Source organism: Cynocephalus volans, chromosome 11 (genome assembly GCF_027409185.1).
Source record: "Cynocephalus volans isolate mCynVol1 chromosome 11, mCynVol1.pri, whole genome shotgun sequence".
Classification (NCBI taxonomy): domain Eukaryota; kingdom Metazoa; phylum Chordata; class Mammalia; order Dermoptera; family Cynocephalidae; genus Cynocephalus; species Cynocephalus volans.
In genome coordinates, this window is record NC_084470.1 from 27989833 (window position 1) to 28012278 (window position 22446).

The 22446-nt window shown below is 38.1% G+C and overlaps 1 protein-coding gene across 1 annotated transcript in view; it reads right to left on the minus strand.

The window, feature by feature from the left end:
* The window catches only part of LOC134390413 (collagen alpha-6(VI) chain), a 105973-nt gene that overhangs the window by 61140 nt on the left and 22387 nt on the right, over positions 1-22446 (minus strand). The window contains exons 10-20 of the mRNA XM_063113729.1: positions 19186-19340; positions 16366-16458; positions 15044-15097; positions 13507-13578; positions 13394-13420; positions 13011-13055; positions 12856-12909; positions 11743-11805; positions 7871-7936; positions 6467-6520; positions 338-373 (exon numbers count right to left, since the gene is read on the minus strand). Of these exons, the coding sequence (XP_062969799.1) occupies positions 338-373; positions 6467-6520; positions 7871-7936; positions 11743-11805; positions 12856-12909; positions 13011-13055; positions 13394-13420; positions 13507-13578; positions 15044-15097; positions 16366-16458; positions 19186-19340 (719 nt within the window). The remainder of the gene's footprint in view (positions 1-337; positions 374-6466; positions 6521-7870; positions 7937-11742; positions 11806-12855; positions 12910-13010; positions 13056-13393; positions 13421-13506; positions 13579-15043; positions 15098-16365; positions 16459-19185; positions 19341-22446) is intronic.

Genomic DNA, 22446 nt, shown 5'->3' on the forward strand with positions numbered 1-22446 from the left:
AGCTAATTGAACAAAACTCTAAAGGAAAGGTCACCCACTGAATTATTAAGAGTTTGTACCTGAAATCCAAATGAAGTTAAATTTTACAATAATTAGGCTAAATACTATCTCTGGTCATTAGTTTTTATGGTTTTTGATTAAAACCCCCAAATTTTCATTTTAAGATCTGAATTCTTGAAATTGTGGCCTAAAAGTTTTCTAACATTTTACTTCATAACCACTATCACCAAAAAGCAAAATAAGGTTAGGCTTGGAAGAGACTTTACAGAGCCTTTATTACAGCTGCTTGATTAGACACAGAATATTTATCACTTTCAGAAAAAACAAATCACTGTACCTGTGGGCCTGTAAGTCCTCTTCGGCCATGAGCTGCCTAAAATAGGAGGTAAAAGTAGATATCATTAATTTAGAAAAAATGCTTTTTATTTTTTATTTAAATTAGTAATGGACACTTTAAGGCACTGACATAAATAAAACTTCCCATATAGTGCTTAAAACACTCAATTATCCATTGCAACATGAAAGCAAAATGTTGTCAACTCTGAATTTCTATTTTAGGGCAATAGTTAATTGAAATCATAGACAACTGAAATCCACAGATACTTATGAGAACAGATTATGCTCAACAATTCATCCTCCACTAACCTTTTACTAGAGCTATTCATAAGCTGCAAAATTGACTGATTTGTATTTTCTTTTCATTTTCCCCAAGCACCACCAAGTAAGCCAGAAATCAGGAGTGGACTAGCCAAAAGGCTGGAAGCCAGAGAAAAAACAGAATTGACTCCCTGAACTTTATAATAGATTAAATTCAAAAATTAAAGATAGCCAAATTAATTTTATTTTTAAAAAGCCAAATAATATGCTTACTGTCAGAAATGATTCATTCATTCTAAGCATGCAAGTTACTCAATTCAGTATGTTAATAAAACATCCAATCAAAACAATGGTGCTATACAATCAAGTGGATTTCTCCTACTATTCTCATATGTAAGGGTGAGGATCTAGGTATATTCCAGATCAATATTTCCTAGATCTGGTAATCAAGAGACAATGGCATTTTGTTGTCTAACTTAGGATCACTTGGTAAAGTTGTAGCAAGACTGACATCTGGGATTTGCAAAATTCAGTAAACATCAAACAACATCATTTTGATAGAAATTGAAATGTTGTCTGAGAGGCCAGTATAGCAGACTAAATTCCACTAATCATATTTTAGTCACAATTCATTGTTATCTAAGAAATAGATTGTATTTGGGGAAATAGAGGCCTATTTCTTTAAAACACTGATGAGTCATTTTGAGATGAAAGTCTAAATCTTCTCCATCAGAAGAAGGAAAAGAAGCTGTTTCCACTCCTTTAGCACAAAGATTTCTGTTCTAATTCATTTCAGTTTCATCTAGAGAACTATGTACCAGTAGTATTCTCACTCAGAAGAAAATCTACTACCACAAAGCATATTGGATGTGAACCACAGGAGAATAAAGATGACACACACACACATGGTCCTTTACTTCAGGGGACACCCCCTCTTTAAGTTTGGGAGGAGGAGATAAATATTCCAAATAACAAGGCAAAGTATGGCAAATGCAATAAGAAAGGGGAAGGCAGAGATACGAGCTTCAAAGAAAGCAATATATCCACTTGGTCAAATCAGGAAAATCTTCCTGGAGGAAGAGGCTTTTGAGATGGATTTCAAAGGATTGGGTTGTAGTCTTACAGGCAGAGGATGTAAGAAGTCTTTCCAGCAGAAGCACAGCATAAGGAATGACATAGAGGCAGGAAAGTAGAAAGTGCATTTGGTAGTGGCAATTAGGCCACGTGGGTGAAAAGTGTGAGAAGAGAGGGAAGCAGCAGGAAGACCAGGTTGATGTGTTCCTACTACATTTAGCAGAAGCCTCCAGGGTTCTCGGAGCAAGAAAACATACCTGGTGAGACCCAGTGAATACATCTGGCTGTCGTAGGAGGAACTGAATGGATCCTTATACTCAGGCAAAATAAAGAGCTTCCACTATTGTATGATTTAAGAGACGTGGAACAGACCTCCACATTCAAAAATCTTTCTCTGGTTCACAGTCATGGTGTTTGCAACATCATCAACAAACATTTACTGCCTTGTGTCCTTAAGGTTTGATTTTGAAAGGGCTTGATTCAGTGAATTATGACAACATGTGTTTACTGAGTTCCTGCGCTCTTCGAGGTGCTGGGCTGTGGTGGACAGCAAGGCCTGACTCCTGTCCCTAGTTGGGAGTTCATAAGCCAATGGAGGAGACAGACTTTCATTTACCATTCACACAAATAATGGAAACGTCTCCAAAATTAATCATCTAGCACCTCTGTTAATGGCTACTTGGGATTTAAGCTCCAAATGAAAGTCATGAGAGACTTACCTTGGGTAGGAGTGAGAGACAAAAAGAAAGCAAGGATATAGGGGAGATGATTCTGCAATTTTACCTATAATTTTCAAATGTCCTACATGGGAAAATGAAATCCCAAAATGTCTCAATGGTTTGTCCAAGGGCTTACAGATATCTGGTAATACATACAGACAACCTGACTTGCCTTTAAAGGGAATGTGGGTGGGCACATCAGGAAAGAAAATCTCCCCAAAAGGACCTGAGAGGAAGATGACCCAGAACAGAGTGTGCAGCTCCTTAGCGCCCCCTAGACTGACTTTGTGGTGGTTCACCAGGGCCTAGTTTCCTGGATACGTGTGGACCGATTTGGGACAGAGAATCACCAAGAAAAAAGCAGGACATCCTTAATGGTAAAACATCACATTAATATGGAGTCTTAACGGAAAACTCATTCACAAGGACTGTCCTAGAGCCCTTCAGGATGCCTCTAAAGTAGGCCACGAGGGGTGAAATCAGCAAGACATAACTATCAGCCCTCTGGACTGAATAGGAGTGAAGACCGTGATTGGTTTGATGCTACAGTTACTTCTCATGATCCCTGGAATCTATCATTACCCGAAGAACCTATTTAATACTCAGCAAAGTCTGGCTCAGAAAGAGCCAACCCCCTCCCCCCACCCATCTTCCCCATCGACCCCCCCAGCACTGCTGCTTTCAGTCCCTGGTTCTTTCTGCTTGCTACACCCGCACTGCCAACACATCCATTATAGTCTCCTGGCACAGCACTGATAACAGCTTACTAACCCTACAGGTCTGTCGCCTACAATGGTGGTTCTCAACTGGAAGAGGGGGATTTAGTGCCCCCTCTTCCTCAAGAAACATTCAGTAATGTCTGCAGACATTTTTGTGGTCACAAGTCAGGGTTGCCACTGGCACCTAGTGAGTAGAGGCCATTGATGATATTACCATCCTGCAATGCACAAGGCAGCCCCACACAACAAGAATTAATAACAAGAATCATTCAGCTCAATAGTCCTGAGACTGAGAACCCAGGCTCTGCAATATGATTCTAAGTTCCTTCAGAGAAAAGACGATGTCTTATTTGAATGTGTAGCTCTAGCAGTCAGTGGGGCTGCTGGTACATTGCAGGCGTTCAGTAAATGTCTGTTGAATGAATAAAGGTCAGATTTGGTCAGCTGCTGTTCATTTCCCTGCATGCCACATCCCGCCCCTGGCCATCCTTCAATCACTTATCAGTTCAGCCAAATCTTACTGCACTGAGGAGTCCTCGATGCTCATGAGCTAACTACATTTTAGAGTTTTGCAGTGAACGGTATAGATTTTTCTTCTTTCTAAAAGAATAATTACTTTTCTGTTATGAAAATGATACATGCTAATTTTTAAATATTCGAATGCAGAAAATACACAGAATAAAATTTAAAAGTCACCCCAAATCCTTCATCTAGAAATAACTATTAACATTTAGTAATCATGATTCCTGACATCTTTTTATCGTTTTTACAGATAAGTACAAATAGTGGTACTTTTGATTAAAAAGCGATCATACTAGTCACATTATCTTAAAATTAAAATATTACATTTAATTTTACTTGAATTTAATAGAAGAAAAATAAAAATGAAACAGAAAACATTAGAAATGTCAGATGGTAACATTTCTACTGTAGCTTACATCTCTACATTTTTCCCCTTCTATTACTCCCCACACACTCCCAGCTTCCTTTCTTCACTTTCTATTGTCTTGTAAATTCTTTGAACTTCTAAAATTTTTAAAAAATTTTTATTTATTTTGTTTTAAAAGATGACCAGTAAGTGGATCTTAACCCCTGACTTGGTGTTGTCAGCACCACGCTCTCCCAAGTGGGCTAACCAGCCATCCCTATATAGGGATCTGAACCCATGGCCTTGGCGTTATCAGCACCACACTCTCCCAAGTGAGCCACGGGCCGGCCCTTTTGAACTTTTTTTTAGAGCAACATTGTTGTCTTCATTTCTTTGAGATTTTGAAGAACTATTTGCCAGGGTTCTACCTTTTCCTTGAATAAGGTGTCTTCTAACAAAGGCTTATCTGCCCTTGGCTCATGGTTTTCTTTCTCTCTCTTGCAGCTTGTGTGTATAGGACCTGGTTATTAATCATCTGATTAATAATAAAAATTAATATTTCTGATCAATCATCTTTGAATAGGACCACCTGTTTGTTGAAGAACTTACAGGGAGGTATAGCTGGAGCTGGGCTAGTAGCTTTGACATAGATACGATGTCTCAAACACTTTCTCATCAAATGAATTATTTCACTTATCTTCGGGCTACATCTTTCTTCTACTTCTGGTGTTTAAGAGATTCATGGAACTCACACAGAGCTCCTTTACTCATAGTTTCTCTGTGTTGCGATAGTCACTATGTCCTCTCTACTCATTGTTTGCAGCCTCCAAGGCCCTGGTCACTCCTTGTAGATAATAAAAATGGAATATTTTTCAGTTCCTCATTCTTTCTGCCTTCTCTGCTGAACTGTGTTTCTATGGGAATATTCCCTGCTCCTCTGAAAATCTACAGTGTCCCTGGATTCTGCTCACCAGCTCTTTCAGGCAACGGCAGTGACTTTTAGAGAAGTCTGATCCGTGCTTGAGGGCTAAGTTGCTATGTGTCAGCTCTCCAAATCCTTCCTCAGTCGGGTTCAGATTTAGTTGGCCAGTATTTGTCATCATCTGTGACTTGAAGTTGTGGTCATTCTTTGTTTCTCTATTTTTAATTTCTTTTGTTTTTGGTGAGTTGCACAAAAAAGGAACAGTGTAAAAAACACCTTTACTTTGCCATGTTTAATTGGAAGTCCTACTTTTCACCTGAATGACACAGCTGAATCTATAGCCCAAGAAAGGGGCCATATTTCTCAGGAGTTGTGTGGTTTAAATATTACAAGATGATACTGCATTAGCCTCTAGAGGCTATAAAACAATAAAAATATATCCTTACATATTAGGATTTCCTGGATGATAGTCTTTAAGTTGAAAATATTTTCCAGGGGTATGTAAGCTCACTACATCCTTTTAGAAAGCAAAATTAATAGCAAGTGAATTACTTTATCCTTATAATGCATTAAAGTATTAAAACAGTGTTAGTAAAGTGCTTTCCCAGCAATTGAATTCTGCACATTTCTAACAGTAATCTCTGTTCTTATTTCCATTTTCTGTGCCTTGCAAAGAAGATGTGCGTGCTTCAAGATACAAAAATATTTTCCTGATGGAGAATAATATCTACTTCTATGAACTTCTGTTCAGAAAATACAATGAGTAATAAATGCAATATACTAAATTAGTTTCTATTTGTGTTCAGTCTTAAAACATTCTCTATTCTGGTGTGGGGGGAAGTGGAGGAAGTTGGAGAAGGATGGATAACTAAGTAGAGAATAGAAAAAAAGTGTTGCAAAATGAGACAAGACAGCCCTAATTTAGACCCTCATGCAGACATTTAAGGACACTTCATTAAAGATAGCTCTTCTTATTGGATAAAGATTTTCTTTTATAATCTCTGTGCTTTTCCAAGCAGTCAAACATAGACTCTTTTTAAAAAGTACTCATGAAAAAGATAACAAAATAAAACAAATATGGAAACAAACCTGAAAATTAAAAATAAACAAACCAAAAAACCCCTAAAGTGTTCTAAGAGCAAGTAACCTAATTTCACTCTTAGATATGCCTATACCACGACTGACTTCTTTTTTTTTTCCTGACTTTTCTCAATAGTCCCAAATTTGGCAGAGAAATGGAGTCTGGACTTAAAACAATCACTGGCAACCTCGGTCAGCTCAGCAGCAGGCCAAACTTGGACCACTTTTCCCGTAGTTGGCCGCCTCTTTTGTTCTCTTTGCCCAGCTCTCTCTCCTAATGGTAATTTTCCCGCAGCCAGCACTTTCCTACCTTAGCTTCAGGGGCTTTCCCAAGTCTTTTGCCAGCCCTATTCTCAGGGAGGACCTAAGAGTTTCCCCAGGGCAGTGAGCCTCAGAAGAACCCTCTGCCTACTCTCCACAAACAGCCATTTTCACCCCAACATGAGCTACCGCAGCAGTGGGTCTCCTTGTCTAGAAGGGCTCTTACCGTCTTTCTTCTGGAGCCTGGTGTCCCGGGGGGGCCTGGCCAGCCTCTTCTACCCTGTCAAAGGAACAGACAGATGTGCGATGGTAATCACACAGCACTGACACAGCCTCTCCTTAACCTCAGCTTGCGTTCCAGGGAGGATAGATGGATTGCTACCAGTGACAGTGACCTTCCCTTTGGAATGTGGCATTAACTCTCACTGGTCACAAATGATTGGTCTCTACGTGAGTAATGATGAATGGCAGGACGAAATGCTAATGACAGTTTCATTTGCTCATTACCACTGTTTCGCCTGTGTTTGGGACACATATCACAGAGTGTTCAAATCAAACTATCCCCAGTGTGTTGCTACAGCATGAATAACTGAAGCACGCTGTATGTCGGGTAGGACTACTACTGTTTTGGATTTCTCCTTTTGGATTTCTTGTTCTGTTTGGCTAACCTGTGCTGATTAATAGCCTACTGTAAATAAAATCTCATAATATTCACAGTTCTCCCAACACACAAAAGTATAGAATAATTTATGAGTCTCCTATGAGACTTACATTTACCACTTACTAACAGTGGCAGAGAACATTTACTGAAGGTTATGATGTCACAGGCTCAGTCTTTAATTTCCCACCAAATCTTTAAAAGTAGTCTATTCCCCCTATTTTGCAGATGAGAAAATTGAGATTTACAGAATGTGGCCCAAGGCCACAGAGCTTCTAAGGGACAGAGCTTGAGACAGTTCCTAGACCTGTCTCCAAAGCAAAGTTCTTCCCGCCATATCTACCTTCTTCCCTAGGTGGAGTCACCAAGGGAACGTTCTCATCAAGAAGATCCACAGTCATGCATTTCGCAGATAACTATTTTTTTAAATCCTTAAAAACAGGTTAGGATGAACAAATTGAGATGTGAAATTTTATGAGATTAATCCCAAGAGACTTGCCTTGAGGATGTGGGCCATGTAGATCTACCAGATCTTGTTCTTTTCATCATGTACTATTAATAACATAATATATTCTAGGGTATATGTCTTCTGGATACTGGAAAGGCCAACAACCCTTTTGCAAGCACAATTGCAGCCCTATCTTTCTATAGGCTAGCCCTAAATTTAAATAAGACTTGAGATGTTTGTACTCATGAGTAAGACCTCAAGGGTATGGCTTGGTGAACAATCACCCCAAATTTAGAGGATCAAGGAGAAATTGTTTCTTGGATCCCAGAGCATCAGATAAGCAGGAATAAAAGATCTTTTTTTTTTTTTTTTTTCTTCTAACAGTAGGTTTTTCTGTACCAAGTATGTACACTCTGACTCTAAATCCTGTCTCAGGCACTTCATATTGTATCGCTAAGAACTTGGGCCTTTCAGCTGTCACATTGTCATTTTACACGTTTACTCTCAAATGCCCACATAATTACTTGTCTTCCACGTTCTCCTTTCAAGCCCTCGGGTCCTTCTATACTACTGTCAATTCCAGGAACTCCCTAAAAAATAGAAAATAAAGAGAAAAATTAATAGGTTTTGAACACTTCTCCTTAGAAATGTAACTTATGTATAACATATTCAGCTATCCCTCAAAAAGTTGGTAAGAGAAGCCCAACCCATTTGAAAGCAGAAATTGGTTAAAATCACAAATGGCTTACAAGTGTTTTTCCTCTCCTAAGCTTGGCATTGTCCAAAGGAGAATGGGGATCCAAGGCAGGTGCATAGGAAGAAAGCAAGAGCTCCCCACAGAAGGCACAGCCAAGGGAAGCAAGGGTGACGTGACCTGTGCGTATGACAACGCTCATCCCGGATCTGGAGGTACCCTTCTTGCTATTGCCACCCCTTCTCTTTCCTTCTTTTGCCATTTCTTCTTGGGACCTAGGCCAAGTTGTACTTGGGAGTTGGTAGATTTTCCTCTCCCCACCCTTGAGGGAAGGCAAACATTTGTAACGGGTTCCACCACAGTAACGTAAGCACACTAAGTGACGCTGAGAATGACACCTGTCATCTGCTCCCCCCTTTCTCCTCCTGGACACCTGGCTGCCTCCATATGCTGCTCCTATAAGCCCAGTCCTACATTCCCAGTTTTCAGGAACTCCTGGGATCTTGAGTTTCCCCAATATTCATGCAAACGTTCTAGCAGGAACTCCTCGAAAACAGGCACACATTGTGTGATATTATCCTTAGCAGGACACACTGAAAGCCTTATAACCAAACAGAGCCGTGTCTCCAGGGTACTGAGACAATCAGTTGAGCCAGTCAATTCCGTCAATGCTCCAATAAATTGAGAGGGGACAACAATTACCCAGTCCAGCTGCATGACAGCTGCCGGCTGTTGGGCTGATGGAAGCACAGATTACTTTCAATCAATCAATAAGTAATTTGCAATCACCGACAGGGACATGTCATTGTGTCAGAGTCTTAGTAAGCTTTTTAAACAGATATTTTTTGCACTTACTGAGCTTACAGGCCAATCGGGTGAAAAAGATGGTCTTGGAATATATTTTACATGATTGATATTACTTAATGTGTGTGAAAAATGATTTCTTTCCTCCACCCTACCAAAATCAAAGATGATTTTATACATTTTATTTCTCCCCCTTAAGTTTAAATAGTTGTCTCATTAGTTCTCCAAGGAGGTTATACCTAAATTACAATATTAGAAAATTGTATTTCGGTGGAAAAGGGCGAGAAACAAAAGAAAAAATAATGTAAAGTTTAGAATTTTATTCCGCTGGATGTATAAGCCCCTTATTGTATTTCGACTCTAAACTATTTGACTGAAGAGATAACATAAAAAAGAATCATACATCAGCACATTTTGCAGAACAGAACAACTCAAATGACATGTAGATAATGACATTCACATTGGCTCAATGTGAATATGAGCTGGTCTAGTCTTCCTAGGTCTATGCAACTGCACAAAGGCTCATCATCTAACACAAATTTATAATTAAACATGGACTTCTAATAAAGATATGTTATTGAATGATGAACCTCACTAGCCTCTGTAGATCTGACAAATGATTTAGCTCAGTTTTCCCCCAACTTTATATGATATTAAAAAAAAAAAATTCCAGCCAAAATGAGAAATTCCAAAAAGCTAAATGAGCTTTCATGTGATCAGAAATTCTATCTGAATAAGTTTAGATTCTTAGAAATTTGTGCCCTTTACATGCATTCCTAGGAATAATCTGATCATGTGTGTGTTCTATTTATTATGTAAATCTTGCTCTCCCAATTTTTTCCTGAAATGGTAACTGATTAAAACCACAAGTATAAAAGCACAGGGAATTGCCTTCGAGTTGAGATGTATATTCCCAACTGGACGAATTGTTATATATTGAAAAATCATATAAGTTAGTGCAGTGACAAACAGAACCTCACAGAGAAGCTCTAGTGGGTTAAATTTCTGGTTATCTTGAAGTCCTAGAACATTTCTTTAAAAATAAAAAGTTTTTACATTATTCAGGCTTTTAAAAAACGTTACATAATCACATAGTCTATAACAGGCAATTTAGGGGAAATTTGAAGCAAAGTCAATGGAAATTGTGTAGCAGTACCCAAAATGAATTTTTGGTCATCATATGTATAGATGACTGAAATGCCTTTGTATTTGAAGTACTATTTCTTAATTACCCTTATTTGTGGATAGTTTCTGGGTTCTAGATTAGATATTTTAAAGTTGTTTGAAACTCTCAGGTCACCAGACTATTATCAGAAGATGTCATTTAGTAAACAATGTTGCTTTCAAGTGTAAATTCCTCTGCTCTTTAAATAAAGTTATCTTCAATGCACACCTAACATTTACATTTGTCATTAAGTATTGCACCAAATGCCTTCTTTGGTCAACATAGTGCACACTGGAGGAGGAAGTGTTAAAGACAAAACCCCATGAGATTCCCAGTTGTCCCACATCCTTATCTGCACTTGGTATTGTCAGTTTTTATAAATTTTAGTCATTCTGAATGGTGTATAGTAACAGCTCTCGTACATTGCTAGTGAAAGTATAAATCAGTACAAACTTTTTGAAAACTATGTGGTTGTAGAGACTTAAGGTGATATAGGCATACATGTCCTGATAAAGAAATTCTACTTCTAAAGTACACACCCAATAGAAATGTGCACAAAAGTACACCAAAAGACATGCACAAGAATATGCATAGCAGCACCATTAATAGTAGCAACAATTGTGAAGAACCCAAACATCTACCAATAACAGGATGGATAAATAAGTCATGGTATGTTCACACAGTGGAATATTATACAGCAATAAGCTTGAACGAACTAGTTATAAACGACAGCATGCATGAGTCTCACAGGAATAAAGTTGAATGAAAGAAGTCAGAAGCGGAAGAGCACATGTTCCATGATTCCATTTATATAACGTTCAAGAACAGGGAAAAGTCACTTACGGTACTAGGAGAGTGATCATCTTGGAGAAGGTGGGTAGTGACTGAAGTGGGCGTGAGGGGGGCTTCTGAGATGCTGGTAATGTTTTAATGCTTTACCTGAGTAGTGACTACAGAGGTGTATTCACATTTGTCAAGCTGAGTGTTCAGAGCTGTGTACTTTTCTGACGTATGTTATAGTTCAACAAAAAGTTCAATAAATGTTTTAAAGAACCTAAGTCCTAATTCATTAAAATTTTGAAGACTTACTCAAGTGTGGGCATGCTGATGGAAATCCTATAGTACCCATATTCCATTGGGCTGGAATATTCCCGGTATTGGTGTGTCTTTTTTGGTGTGGGTCATTACTCAACTGGGCTGTGTCCCCATAAGAGTGCACACTTTTGTGTAAAACATTTTGCCTAATGTAATCTGAGCAGGCTTGGATTCAGGAAAACGAGGCTCATATTCATAATTGAGAAAGACTCTTGGAAAATAGAAAAGATGACCTTATTTATTCCATTCTGTCCATATTTTAAGGTACCAGAAGGAAGATAACGGATGGACTGGAATTCCTTCATAGCTCTGAAGCACAGAACAATTCTGAATGCGTACTCTCAAAAAGTATGAGGGTACTTCAAAAAGTTCACGGAAAGATTGTATTACCTTTTAATTCTATTTTCCCACAAACTTTTTGAAGTACCCTTATGCATTTGCAAATGATGTGCAAGGGTTTCTCACTGCCCATACTCCCGTTCAGTGTATGATGAGGATCTAGCACAAGGTATCTGCTTTTAAAACTGTGCAACAATTGAGCCTGTGATGTTTCAATCTCAGAATTAGCTACTGTAGGACCTGAAAATGGAAACACCAGCCTAACTCTAGCTCACAGCCCATGTGGCCCAGGCACTCACAGGATCTCCTCGCAGGCCCTTGGCTCCATGGTCACCAGAAGTCCCTCTCTTTCCTGGGCTTCCCTAAAGTTAATACGAATTAGAATAAGAATAAGAAAATACTTTTTAATAAAATTAATAAAAACAATCAAAGAGCTTATTTTCTCCCTGGTTTGAATAATTAAATATTTTTCTAAGGTTGTTTTTAAACTGGAAAGAGGAACAACAAGAGAAAATAGTTTCAGGCGTCATATACATAATTTAGTACCAAACTCAATTATTTGCCACAGTGGTAAACTCTGTTTCAGACACTTTTGTCATCTTGTTCAGTTTTTACAATTATTCTATGAACCAGGTTCTATTACCTTTCTCTTAATGAGGCAGCTGAGATTCAGGAAGATTATGCAATTTGCCCAGGATGGTTGCATCAGCTAGAAAGTGCATTTCTTACTCAGCTGTTCACACTCTAAAGACAAAGTAGCTGGAGGAAGCACAGCTGCTGTTGGCGTCTGTTCTCGATGAGAATGGGTGGCACGCCCCCTTGAACGTGAGCCTCGCACAGCAGACCTTACTTCTGTTCTCAGTGTGCTAGCTGCTTTTCACTAATGGCTCCAATTTCTCACGCTTCCCTGTATCTATGTCCCTTGCCATGCAACTCTGCAGTGACTTCCAACTGTGAGAAGATTCCCTTCCCCTGAGTTTGGCTGTATGACTTGACTTGGCCACAGAAAGAGATGGAAATGTCACTGTGAGAGTTCCAAGCCTAGGCCTCAAGAGGCCTTGAATGTTTCTCCTTGCTCCCTTGTGCTTCTGCTATAGCCATGAAAAGGTGCTGGCCACCATGGCCAGGCCAGCTGCTGGTTCCAGGAGGATAAGAGACAGGTAGAACACAGCCTCCAGCCAACCTACAAATACAGCAGCCAAGGTCAGCCACGACCAGCCTAGATCAGCTAAACCCCTCAGACACATACGACTTAAATGTTTACTGATGTATGTGATTGAGGTTTCATGACTGTCACAAAACAGCTCTGTGGCAGGAGGTGATTGATATAGCTATGGTGGCTGTCCTGCTCCATTAATCACACCTTTAGTTCCCAGTACAGTTTTTATGTTGTTCCTTTATTAAATCCCTACCTGGGATCCTTCATCACCCTTTTCTCCTTTTCTTCCAGGAAGACCATTGCCACCCTAAAAAATAAATAAATAAATAGAGGGAAAAATTCAAATTCCTATTTTCTTAATGGGAAATAGTTCAGAAATGTCTCTATAGCATAAGGAGAAAGCTCTACCTGTTCTCCATTTAATCCATCGATTCCACTTTCCCCAACTTCTCCCTGAAAAGACAGATGGGATTCGAATAGAGTGCATCACATCTGTGTGAAAAGAAGTCAGACACCAAACAAAAACAGTCTAATTTTGAATTTCACATACAGCCTCTGTAGTAGGCTGGGCCTGGGTAATATCAAAGATTATTCAGTAATAGAAATTATTAACAAATAATATACATTACCTACAATAAAAGACAGGAATAAACAAAATGAAATAGCTGGCAATAAAAAAGGAAGGTCAACAAAAACTTCAGTTGTATAATCTACTTAAAAAAACTCAAAAATAAAAATATTTCTAGATACCAGATGGGTAGTAGATAAACGCATGTGCCTGGTAACCATACCTCTTGTCCATTCAATCCCCTGCTTCCCTGAAAATAGAAAGCACAGTAGCAGTCAGTGTAGGAAAATGGAGTGAGTGTTGGGAAGACTCCACAATGTCTCGTGCAGCCCTTACCTTCGGGCCTTTGGCACCATTGCAGCCCTTAGTGCCTTGCTCTCCCACTGGTCCAGGGTCTCCTCTTTCTCCCTGAGAAGGAGCATATATCCAGATGAGTCTTTTCTATTGTAATCTAGGATCGGTCTTGGAAACTTGACAAGTTTTTTGTTGGAAAAAAAATCTGTAACTGCTCATGGTTTACAATCTGGAATTCATGCTTATACAAGCTAAGAGTGGAAGTAACTCAGAGCTACTCTGATGACAGCCCTTCGCCTTGGATCCCATGTGCATACTGCCTGGGTGGAGCTTTTCTCTCCCCAAGAGGTCACCAAGTTATGTCCTTGCAACCTCCTTACACAGCTATTCATACTGTCCCAAGCCAAGATTAGGACTTCTTTGTCCTGCATCTACCACTGCAAGACTTTTACCTGTAACCCCTGCCTTATCATCATCCAGAATGTTGCCTGAGCGCACTTTCTAAACACCCCCATCATTTCTACTCCTGTGCTTGACACCATTCAGTGACTTCCCATCAACTAGAAGAAATAATCCAAGTCTTCTGCAGGGTATTCATGACTCCCAGTAACCCAGGTCTTGCTCGCTATATATAACCTCCTCCCACAGTGCCCTGGGTTCTAGCCATGTTGACTATGTGCAAACATACAGTTCTCTAACTTGGTTACATGTCCTTGAACTCACTGTTCCCTCTGCAGTAGAACATTTTAACCTCACAAACTGCCTAGAAGTTCCTACTGATCCTTCACATGTCTGCCCAAGCGATATTCCTTGTTTCCAGCCTTCCTTTCTCAAGCCCCACCTCCCACGAAGGCTGCACCTGCGGCTGTCAGTTATGGGTTCTGCCACACCCCTTTGTACCTCTTTATTCTTCCAGTGTAGCCTCATGTACAACTGTAACAACTGTTGTCTCATTTGCCTTCTCACTAGTCTGGAAGTTTATTGAGGCTGAAGCCATATTTTTCCTTTTATTTATTTTTTGTATTTCTAGGGCATTTCACTGAGCCTGGCACGTGATAAGATACTTAATATATATTTGTTAAATGAACAAATAAATGAGTGCATTAATGAGTGAGGTCGTTGATGAATAATGTGGTGAATGGTGAGATGTTTAATGTATAATTGTTAAACGAATGTATGGGTGGATGGATGGATGGATTGATGGAAGGAAGGACAGAAGGATGGATGGATGGATGGAAAGAGTGAGGTCTTCCATAAATAATGTGGCGAGTCAGTGTGCCTTTGCAAAATACTCCATGAAGGGGCAAATGACAGAGATTCTACTCCCCTGGTGAAGAAGATAACTTTGGCATTGAGTTCATTGTGCAGCGTTGATGGGTAGTCAGAGAGGAGACAGTAGGTTAATAAACCACAGATGATCACCAGGAGTAAAGCATAGTGAGGATTAGGACAGACCTGAGATTCTGCATGTGAATTCTTAAAATCTGACCTTTCTCACTTTCTTCCGAATCAACTCAAAGATTTTATATCACAAATGTTTTCTTAGGCATAAAAGGAGGTGAAAAAAGCTTTGACTTACAGCAGCACCCTCCTCTCCCTGGTATCCGCTGCTGCCTTTAAAACCTAGAGTTCCCTGCAAATAAGAAAAGGGAGAAAACATTAGCAGCCCATAGACCCAAAACCAGAGGTAACCAAGCAAAATTTTTCAACTTTACAGTTTTACTTCCTGTAGAATAGTAAGAATTTGAAAAAAAGTAGTCCTTCCTCCCCAACTTAGGCTACATTTACACATAAAAAGAAATGGAATTTTGAGACTTGTTTCCAGATAACTGGAGAGTGTGTTTTTACATGTGTGCGAGACAATTACAATATTGTCCGTAACTATCTCTGGGTTTATATACAGTGCTGGAGTTTCCTTCCAGACAAACATTCAAGCAACACAGCTATATTTTCCCCTGACAGATTAGAATTTTCCCCTTTTCATTAAAAAAAAAAAAAAACTTTTCTAGGATTTATGCTGCACATAGGAAAATAGACCACACATGTTTGTTTCCATCCTTTCTGAGCCTTGTTTAATAAAAAAAATATCCCACCATCTCTTTACATGAAGTTAAAGCATTCAGGAAATAAACAACCCTGGTGATTTGGGAGTTATAGTGCTATCCATAAATTATTCAAAAATCAAACACACATGTAAAAAGTCAAATTGAAATCATTATTGAACATATCCATAGTGTGTTCATACTCATTTGAACATTTCTTAGAGTGCAAAATAATATTTTTACATAAGGGTACATGAACTGTTTTTGGTTAGGAAATATATGAATCGATGTTGTTGGTTGCTATTTTTTAAAAATAATTGGCGTTTTTTGTCTGGTTGGTTTTTTGAGTATACATCTGTGACAACATTTTGGCCTGGTTAAAGACGAATGAAATATCTCAACATCTTTTGCTGTGATCAGATCAGTGATCTGATCTAGCCTGATTTTCAGCACACTGCACAAAATAAGTTCTACTTGATTTTAATGACTCCATTTCATTACAAATGGAAAGTGCAATGAGTTATTGGTATTGAGGAGGTTTTCATTATTTAACACGGAGATCATAGCTGATTCTTCTGCGTCATTATCATTATCAATAGAGCACTGAGTAACCAAGGATATTGACAGTTGTTTCTCCTGAGACTTCTATACAAACATTTTTAAAAAGACTCCAATTTAGAAAGCCAGTGAAAATCCATGACTATCTAATTTGACATTTAAAAAGAGGAGGATAGAAATAAACAATTACCTTAGAGGCTCTATCTAGAATTAAAATCACCCCGTATTTCTACTTAGACCCATGTCTGAAAGACATACAACAATTCAAATAAAGTGAACCATAAATTTGAACTAAAATCACCTTTTTCCCCTGTGGCCCAGGATCTCCTATTGTGCCATCTTCTCCAATGCACTTGCAGAACAAGCAGCAGCATGTCCTTTCAGCAACATTGACCTTGGAGGAGGGTGGGAAATACATTACAGTTGGTGACATTGCTTCCCAGATCACATACACAAGCTTACTGGTGTGCTCCAGACTTCTACCACAGTTTCAGAAGCCTATTCACCATTAAAATGACTGTGTTCTAGGGAGAATTTGTGAGACATTCTCTTGCTCCCATTTTTCCTTCTGTGATCTGCATTCTCCACGATTTGAGGAACTCCCTATCATATCAACTCAAAAACGTTTTTGTGTTCTCAAAATGGTATCAGTTTAGTCACGGGTCAACTCATTTCATGCTAATTTAGTAGTGTCATTACCTGCCCTACCCGACCCTAGCATTGACCATGCTGTTTTTGATTACCCTTCATAATTCCGATCCCAATGCCTTGTTCAATCAAACAAATGCATGCTGTTTTCTCTTTTCCTCATTTTGTAAAATCTTAGTATGCTAGAGGATTTAGAAAGTGTCCAATGGTAAACACTTCCAGACACTTTTGATAGGATTTCAGAAAAACCAATTACATGTCCAACATTTTGGAAGCACTTGCTGTAGAGGGTGGGGGCATGGGGAGAATATTTCTCTTTATACTTTGGCAAAAAAAAATCACCCCATATTATATATTTTAAAATGTGAGTGAATTTATCCTCAACTTATTTAGTCATTCCCTAAGTAGCTGACATATTGCACTGCATTTTTACAATTAACCAAATAGATTTATTTTTAGGAAATTTCTGTTTGCAGTAAATGTGTCATGCTTCACTTTAGTGGGGTAGAATCAATCCTTGTACTTTGAAATTTCCCATTAAATTTCTAATGCAATTAAAGATGAAAATCTTTTGTTATAACCATTTAGTGATATTCTCCCTTTGGTTGTTTCCTATTATATAATGTTCCTCTTCTGACATTTTAAAATTCTACCACTTTTTTTTTCCTGAAAATTGCAAGAACAGCAATAAAACTCAAAATATGTGAAACCAAACAAAATGGATTCTGTGATTTCATATTAGATAATATCAATTTTCTTTGGATCCCCCAAATCCTACAACATCAAATCTATTACCATTAATATTAAAATTGATCTATTTCTAAAATTGAGTTAGTTTTTCTTTTGTAGTGTTGTATTTATGTGATGTCTAAAAACTGACAAGCTTGTTTTGAGGAATAACTTCCTCCCTTCATGAATTACCAATCCAGATTTCAATGATAAGTAGACAGAAAAAGTGCATTTTGTAAAATAAGCACTGTCTTTTCATGTAGGAAAAGAATTCCAACAAAACTTTCATATTTTTTACGAAGTTATTTTTACACAATTACTACACTGAACAAACTGCATTTAAATAATTACATATAAATTCTACAGGTGGAAAATAGCAGGAGCTAGTGCCTCATTGGGAAGTGTTCTCATATGTTGATTAAAGATTTTCCAAATTATAAGCAAATTACAAATTATTAGACATTCATTAAAGTAAAAATAGTGTCAAATATCTTGGTAACACTTCACCACTCAAGGTTAAACTCTTGTATGTTTCTGAAAGAAATATGATTGAGATGAATCTTTTATAGGGGTTATGTTCTAAAAGTAGAACATAGGTGAAAAGTTGAAGAGTCAAGACAACCCTCAAAAGTCCTTCAGTCCCTCATAAAGCATCTTTCTCCAGTTGAATTCCAAATATAATTTGCTCTCACTTAGGGGCCATGTTGCAGGGAAAATATACAGCTTAACCACTAGCACTGTAGTCAGTATGGCAAGTTGCAGCGCTTAGGGTCTGCAAGGGATGTGAGAACTGGCTGCCTGAGGGAACGTGCGATTCATACACGGCACTTACATTCATTCATTGACTCTAATTTAGGCAGGAGTGGAGGTGCTATTGAAATATTTCATTCTTCTATTTTCCTCCTTCTTTCTCTTTCTCTTCCTTTTGCCAACCATATAAAGTAAACATGCTTTAAAATATCTCTACTACAGATTGAGTATCTGTTATCTGAAATGCTCGAGACCAGAAGTGTTTCAGATTTTGATCTTTTTTTGGATTTTGGAATATTAGCATATACATAATGATTTCTACTGAGGATGGGAATCTAAACACAAAATTGATGCATGTTTCATATACACCTTATATGTATAAACTGAAGGTAATTTTATGCAATATTTTAAATAATTTTTTGCATAAAACAAAGTTGAACCATCAGAAAGCAAAAGTGTCATGATCTCAGCCACCCACATGGACAATCTGTGGTTTTTTTGGCATCACCATCATTCCTGTCTCTTAATTTATATGCTACCAATAAGCAATCATTTTCTCATACTTGTTCACACATTAAGTACTTAACAGTAAAAAATATGACATACCATGAATATAGTAAAAATATAATGTGTTCAGGGTAACTAAATAGTTCGGTAGCATTACCAGAATACCTATCAGCTGTTAAGCAACAGCAACAAAAACCAACAGCAGGCTTTTTGTATTTCTGAGGTGTGGAATTTTCTACCTGTGGTGTCATTTTGGTGCTCAAAATTTGGGATTTTAGAGCATTTCAGATTTTTGGATTAGGAATGCTTAATTTGTATATTACATTACTTTCAAATGCTCTCTTTTTGGGGCTGTTCACTAATTCAGAAATGCCTTTCTTCACTCCCAAATGAATAGAATTAGTTCAAACTCATCAGCATAAATATTAAACCTATACACAAAGTAACTGAAAGGTTAAAGTCACCAGCCTTTTCTGGAATAACTTACCAGATGCTTTGACAACCGGCTCCCAAGATCCCTCATGCCAAGACTGAGCTGTGTCCTGTACTCAAATCCTCTCCCAAATTCAATGTAAAGAAGATCAGCCAGGTCGCCTGAATGGGCAACTCCGTCCAAAGCAACAGTGATGAGGGCATTCAGGCCTAGTCAACACAGTTTACAGTTCTCCAGGTGAGGCGGATTTAGTTACTTTAATCTTTTTGCATATGTATTTAAATTGTTATTCTCAGTAAACAGTTGCAAGAGGAACACGCATTTTATTATCCACTCCTCCCAACCACATGAAGTAAAACTGACAAGTAACAGGACTATAATAAGAGCACAAAAGGAATTCATTTTTCAAATCTAATTAAATTGGAGACGGGGGAATTGTAATGGAACTTCCAATTCCCTGAAGATTTGGAGTGAGAAAGTGAGTTAGAAAAGGTCCACAGAGCATGCTAAAGTACAGAGGGATTCACATGTCAAGAAAGGAAGTGTTCTACATTTTTTATGAAGGTAACGGGGGACCCTTAGAGCAGCAGCATTGCCATCACTTGGGAACTTACAATATGCTAATAATAAATTTTAAAATTTTAATAAAAAAATACAGAATCACAGAGTTCCCATCCCGCACCTACTAAGTCAGAATATACATTTTAACAAAATTCCCAAGTGATTTGTATGCACATTAAAGTTTGATAAGCACAGATCTAAATGACCTGATAAGAAATCGATAATCAGTTGGAACTATAAATAGCAAAAGACAGTAACAGATTTCTTGTCAAGCAGTTAAAAACAAATGACATAATCATCCAGAGCTGTGGTGGCTCATAGGCTTTGGGATTTTATATACGAGACTATTTCAAAGAAAACTTTTAGGGTCTAACATAGGGTTGGCTAATGACTTATTTTGCTAAGTAAGAACATTAAATGATGGTAATAAACTTGGTAATCATTATGGTGAAGAGGTAACCATAATAACTATAAATAAATGATCCCACTGCTGTTGCTAAGTGCCTGGATGATGGTTAAGTGCTTTACATACCTTATCTTATTTGTAAGATTCAAATATAATCCTATAGGTACATATGATTATAGCACTATTTTATAGATAAACGAAAAGTTGGAGAGGTTAAATGACTGGGTCAAGTGGTATTTTTAAGTTTTCATCCAGACAGCCTGATTCCAAAGTCTACACTCAAAGGACATTTAAACAACAACATGTACTAGGACACAGTCACGGAATAACGAGCTATCTAGAAATTGAATAAAGTTAGCCTGTTGAAAACCTGACTCAATTAGCATATGTTTTCTTGTTTTATTATGAATGGGCAGAGAATTCTTTGGATGGATTTGGGCACCAATAGACCAGAATAGATAAGGAAATGTTCAAGGATTGGCTGAGAGTCAAGAATGCCTTCTTATATAAGTTGATATGGTGTGTTTTTAAATGACGTGAGGAGTAGATGAATAGGAAAATGAATAAAATAAAGTTTCAGGGACATACTGGACAAGTTCTAGGAGAAGCAAACAAAAAGTGGTTGGCTGACGTGGAATAAAGGAAGAACCACTGAGAATAAGTGACTAACTCATCCCACTTTGCCTGAGACATTCCTGGTTCTACTGCTGAAAGTCCTTGGCTTGCCCTAAGCAAAGCAGGACAGCTGGTCACTCTATTGGAATGAGAATGAGGAGGGGGAGAAAAGAAGTTGTAGGGTGGGCTGGGATAGGCAATGCTGTGCACATCCATTAGAGTTTAGTGATTAGAGAAGGCATGCTAATAGGTCTATTTATAAGGGGAAAAAAAATCTTGCATATGTGATCTTTCTTACAAGTTCCAGGAAATGTAAAAATTTAAGAGTTATGAGAACCAGGGGATTGTTGGCTTGCAGGAATTATGCATGTAACTATTTATAACTGCTTTTCTGAGGATGGTGGGCTACAATCCTGCTCCTTTCAGACTCATCCAATAAATGATCTTAATACATATGATCTTAAATACAATGTCTTCAATTCCTAAAAATGAACTAAGGAAGAAAAGATTTTTAAAAATTGGGAGAATAAAGAATCACTGAGTAGATTCTAGGGTATTAGATTTAAAAATATTAACAAACTAATCAAACCCCAAAGCACAAAGACAAATTATAAAGCCACATCCACCATCAAGGATCCTTTTCTCCTTGTCTCCTCTTCTTCAGTGGTGATTGCATAATTTAAATGTATAGATACCTGGCCTCAAATTAAGGAGGTTCTCTTAGGTCAACAGATCATAGAGCCTAGCATCAAGTGAAATCATGTATGTATAAATATGGGAAGCCAGGGCTAGAGGAATTCCTTGGCCCTAATGAGAGCCATTTGACACTTTTCAAAGAACATTATGGCCATCATTCCTTTATCTTTTCCATTCAAAGATTCTGAATTTCTGAGACTATTATTCAAAATCTAGCTTCTGAAGTTGATACTAATTTACTAATTTTTCAGTGGGAGGTGGAAGAAAGAGGATTGGTCTTAGAATTCTGGGTATTCCAAAGCACTGCCTGGAAAAAAACTAATGTTGCCTGCAAGAGATATACCTCTTCCCCACAAAAGAAAAACTAAAATTAAACAAACAAAAGTACCCAGCCAAACTGAACACTCTAGGGTCTTGTTCTTGGTCTTAATTAAAATATCTGTTATGAAAAAAAAAATGTTTACATGTGTAATGATAAAATAAAATAAAAAAAAGAAAGAAAGAAAGAAAGAAAAAAAAATTTATTATAGCTCATGAACAAAAGCCAAGACTTAAGAGAATAAAGAGAAGGTAGCTTTAGCAAATAAAGGGTAAAATAAAAACTCTTACTTTCAAGCCATAAATTCAGAGAACTTTGCAATTTGTTTAAGATCAAGGAGAGAGAACCAAACAGAAAAGACAAAGTCTAGTCAGCTTCTATTAGCTAACCTGAGAGATGGATGTCTTAAGTCAGGCTCCCTAGAAGCCTGAGATAGGGATTTGGATGCACACAACCTATAGAGGAAATGCTCTCAGAAGAAAGGCGTGAGGGAAGCAGGATAGGGCAGGGTAAGGAGCTTTAGCCTGATTGCAGAGATCACTGGAGCATAAATTGCACCACAACACTGGTGTCATTTAGAGGCAAAAGCCCAACTCTGTACTCTATCTGTTGCCCAAGGGTGGGTGGAGAGTGACGTTCCAGGTGAGGTGGCTCCCACTGGCCAAGGGCAATTCTCCAGAGGAGATAGCAGTGAGCTGTTAGCAGTCTACACTCACAG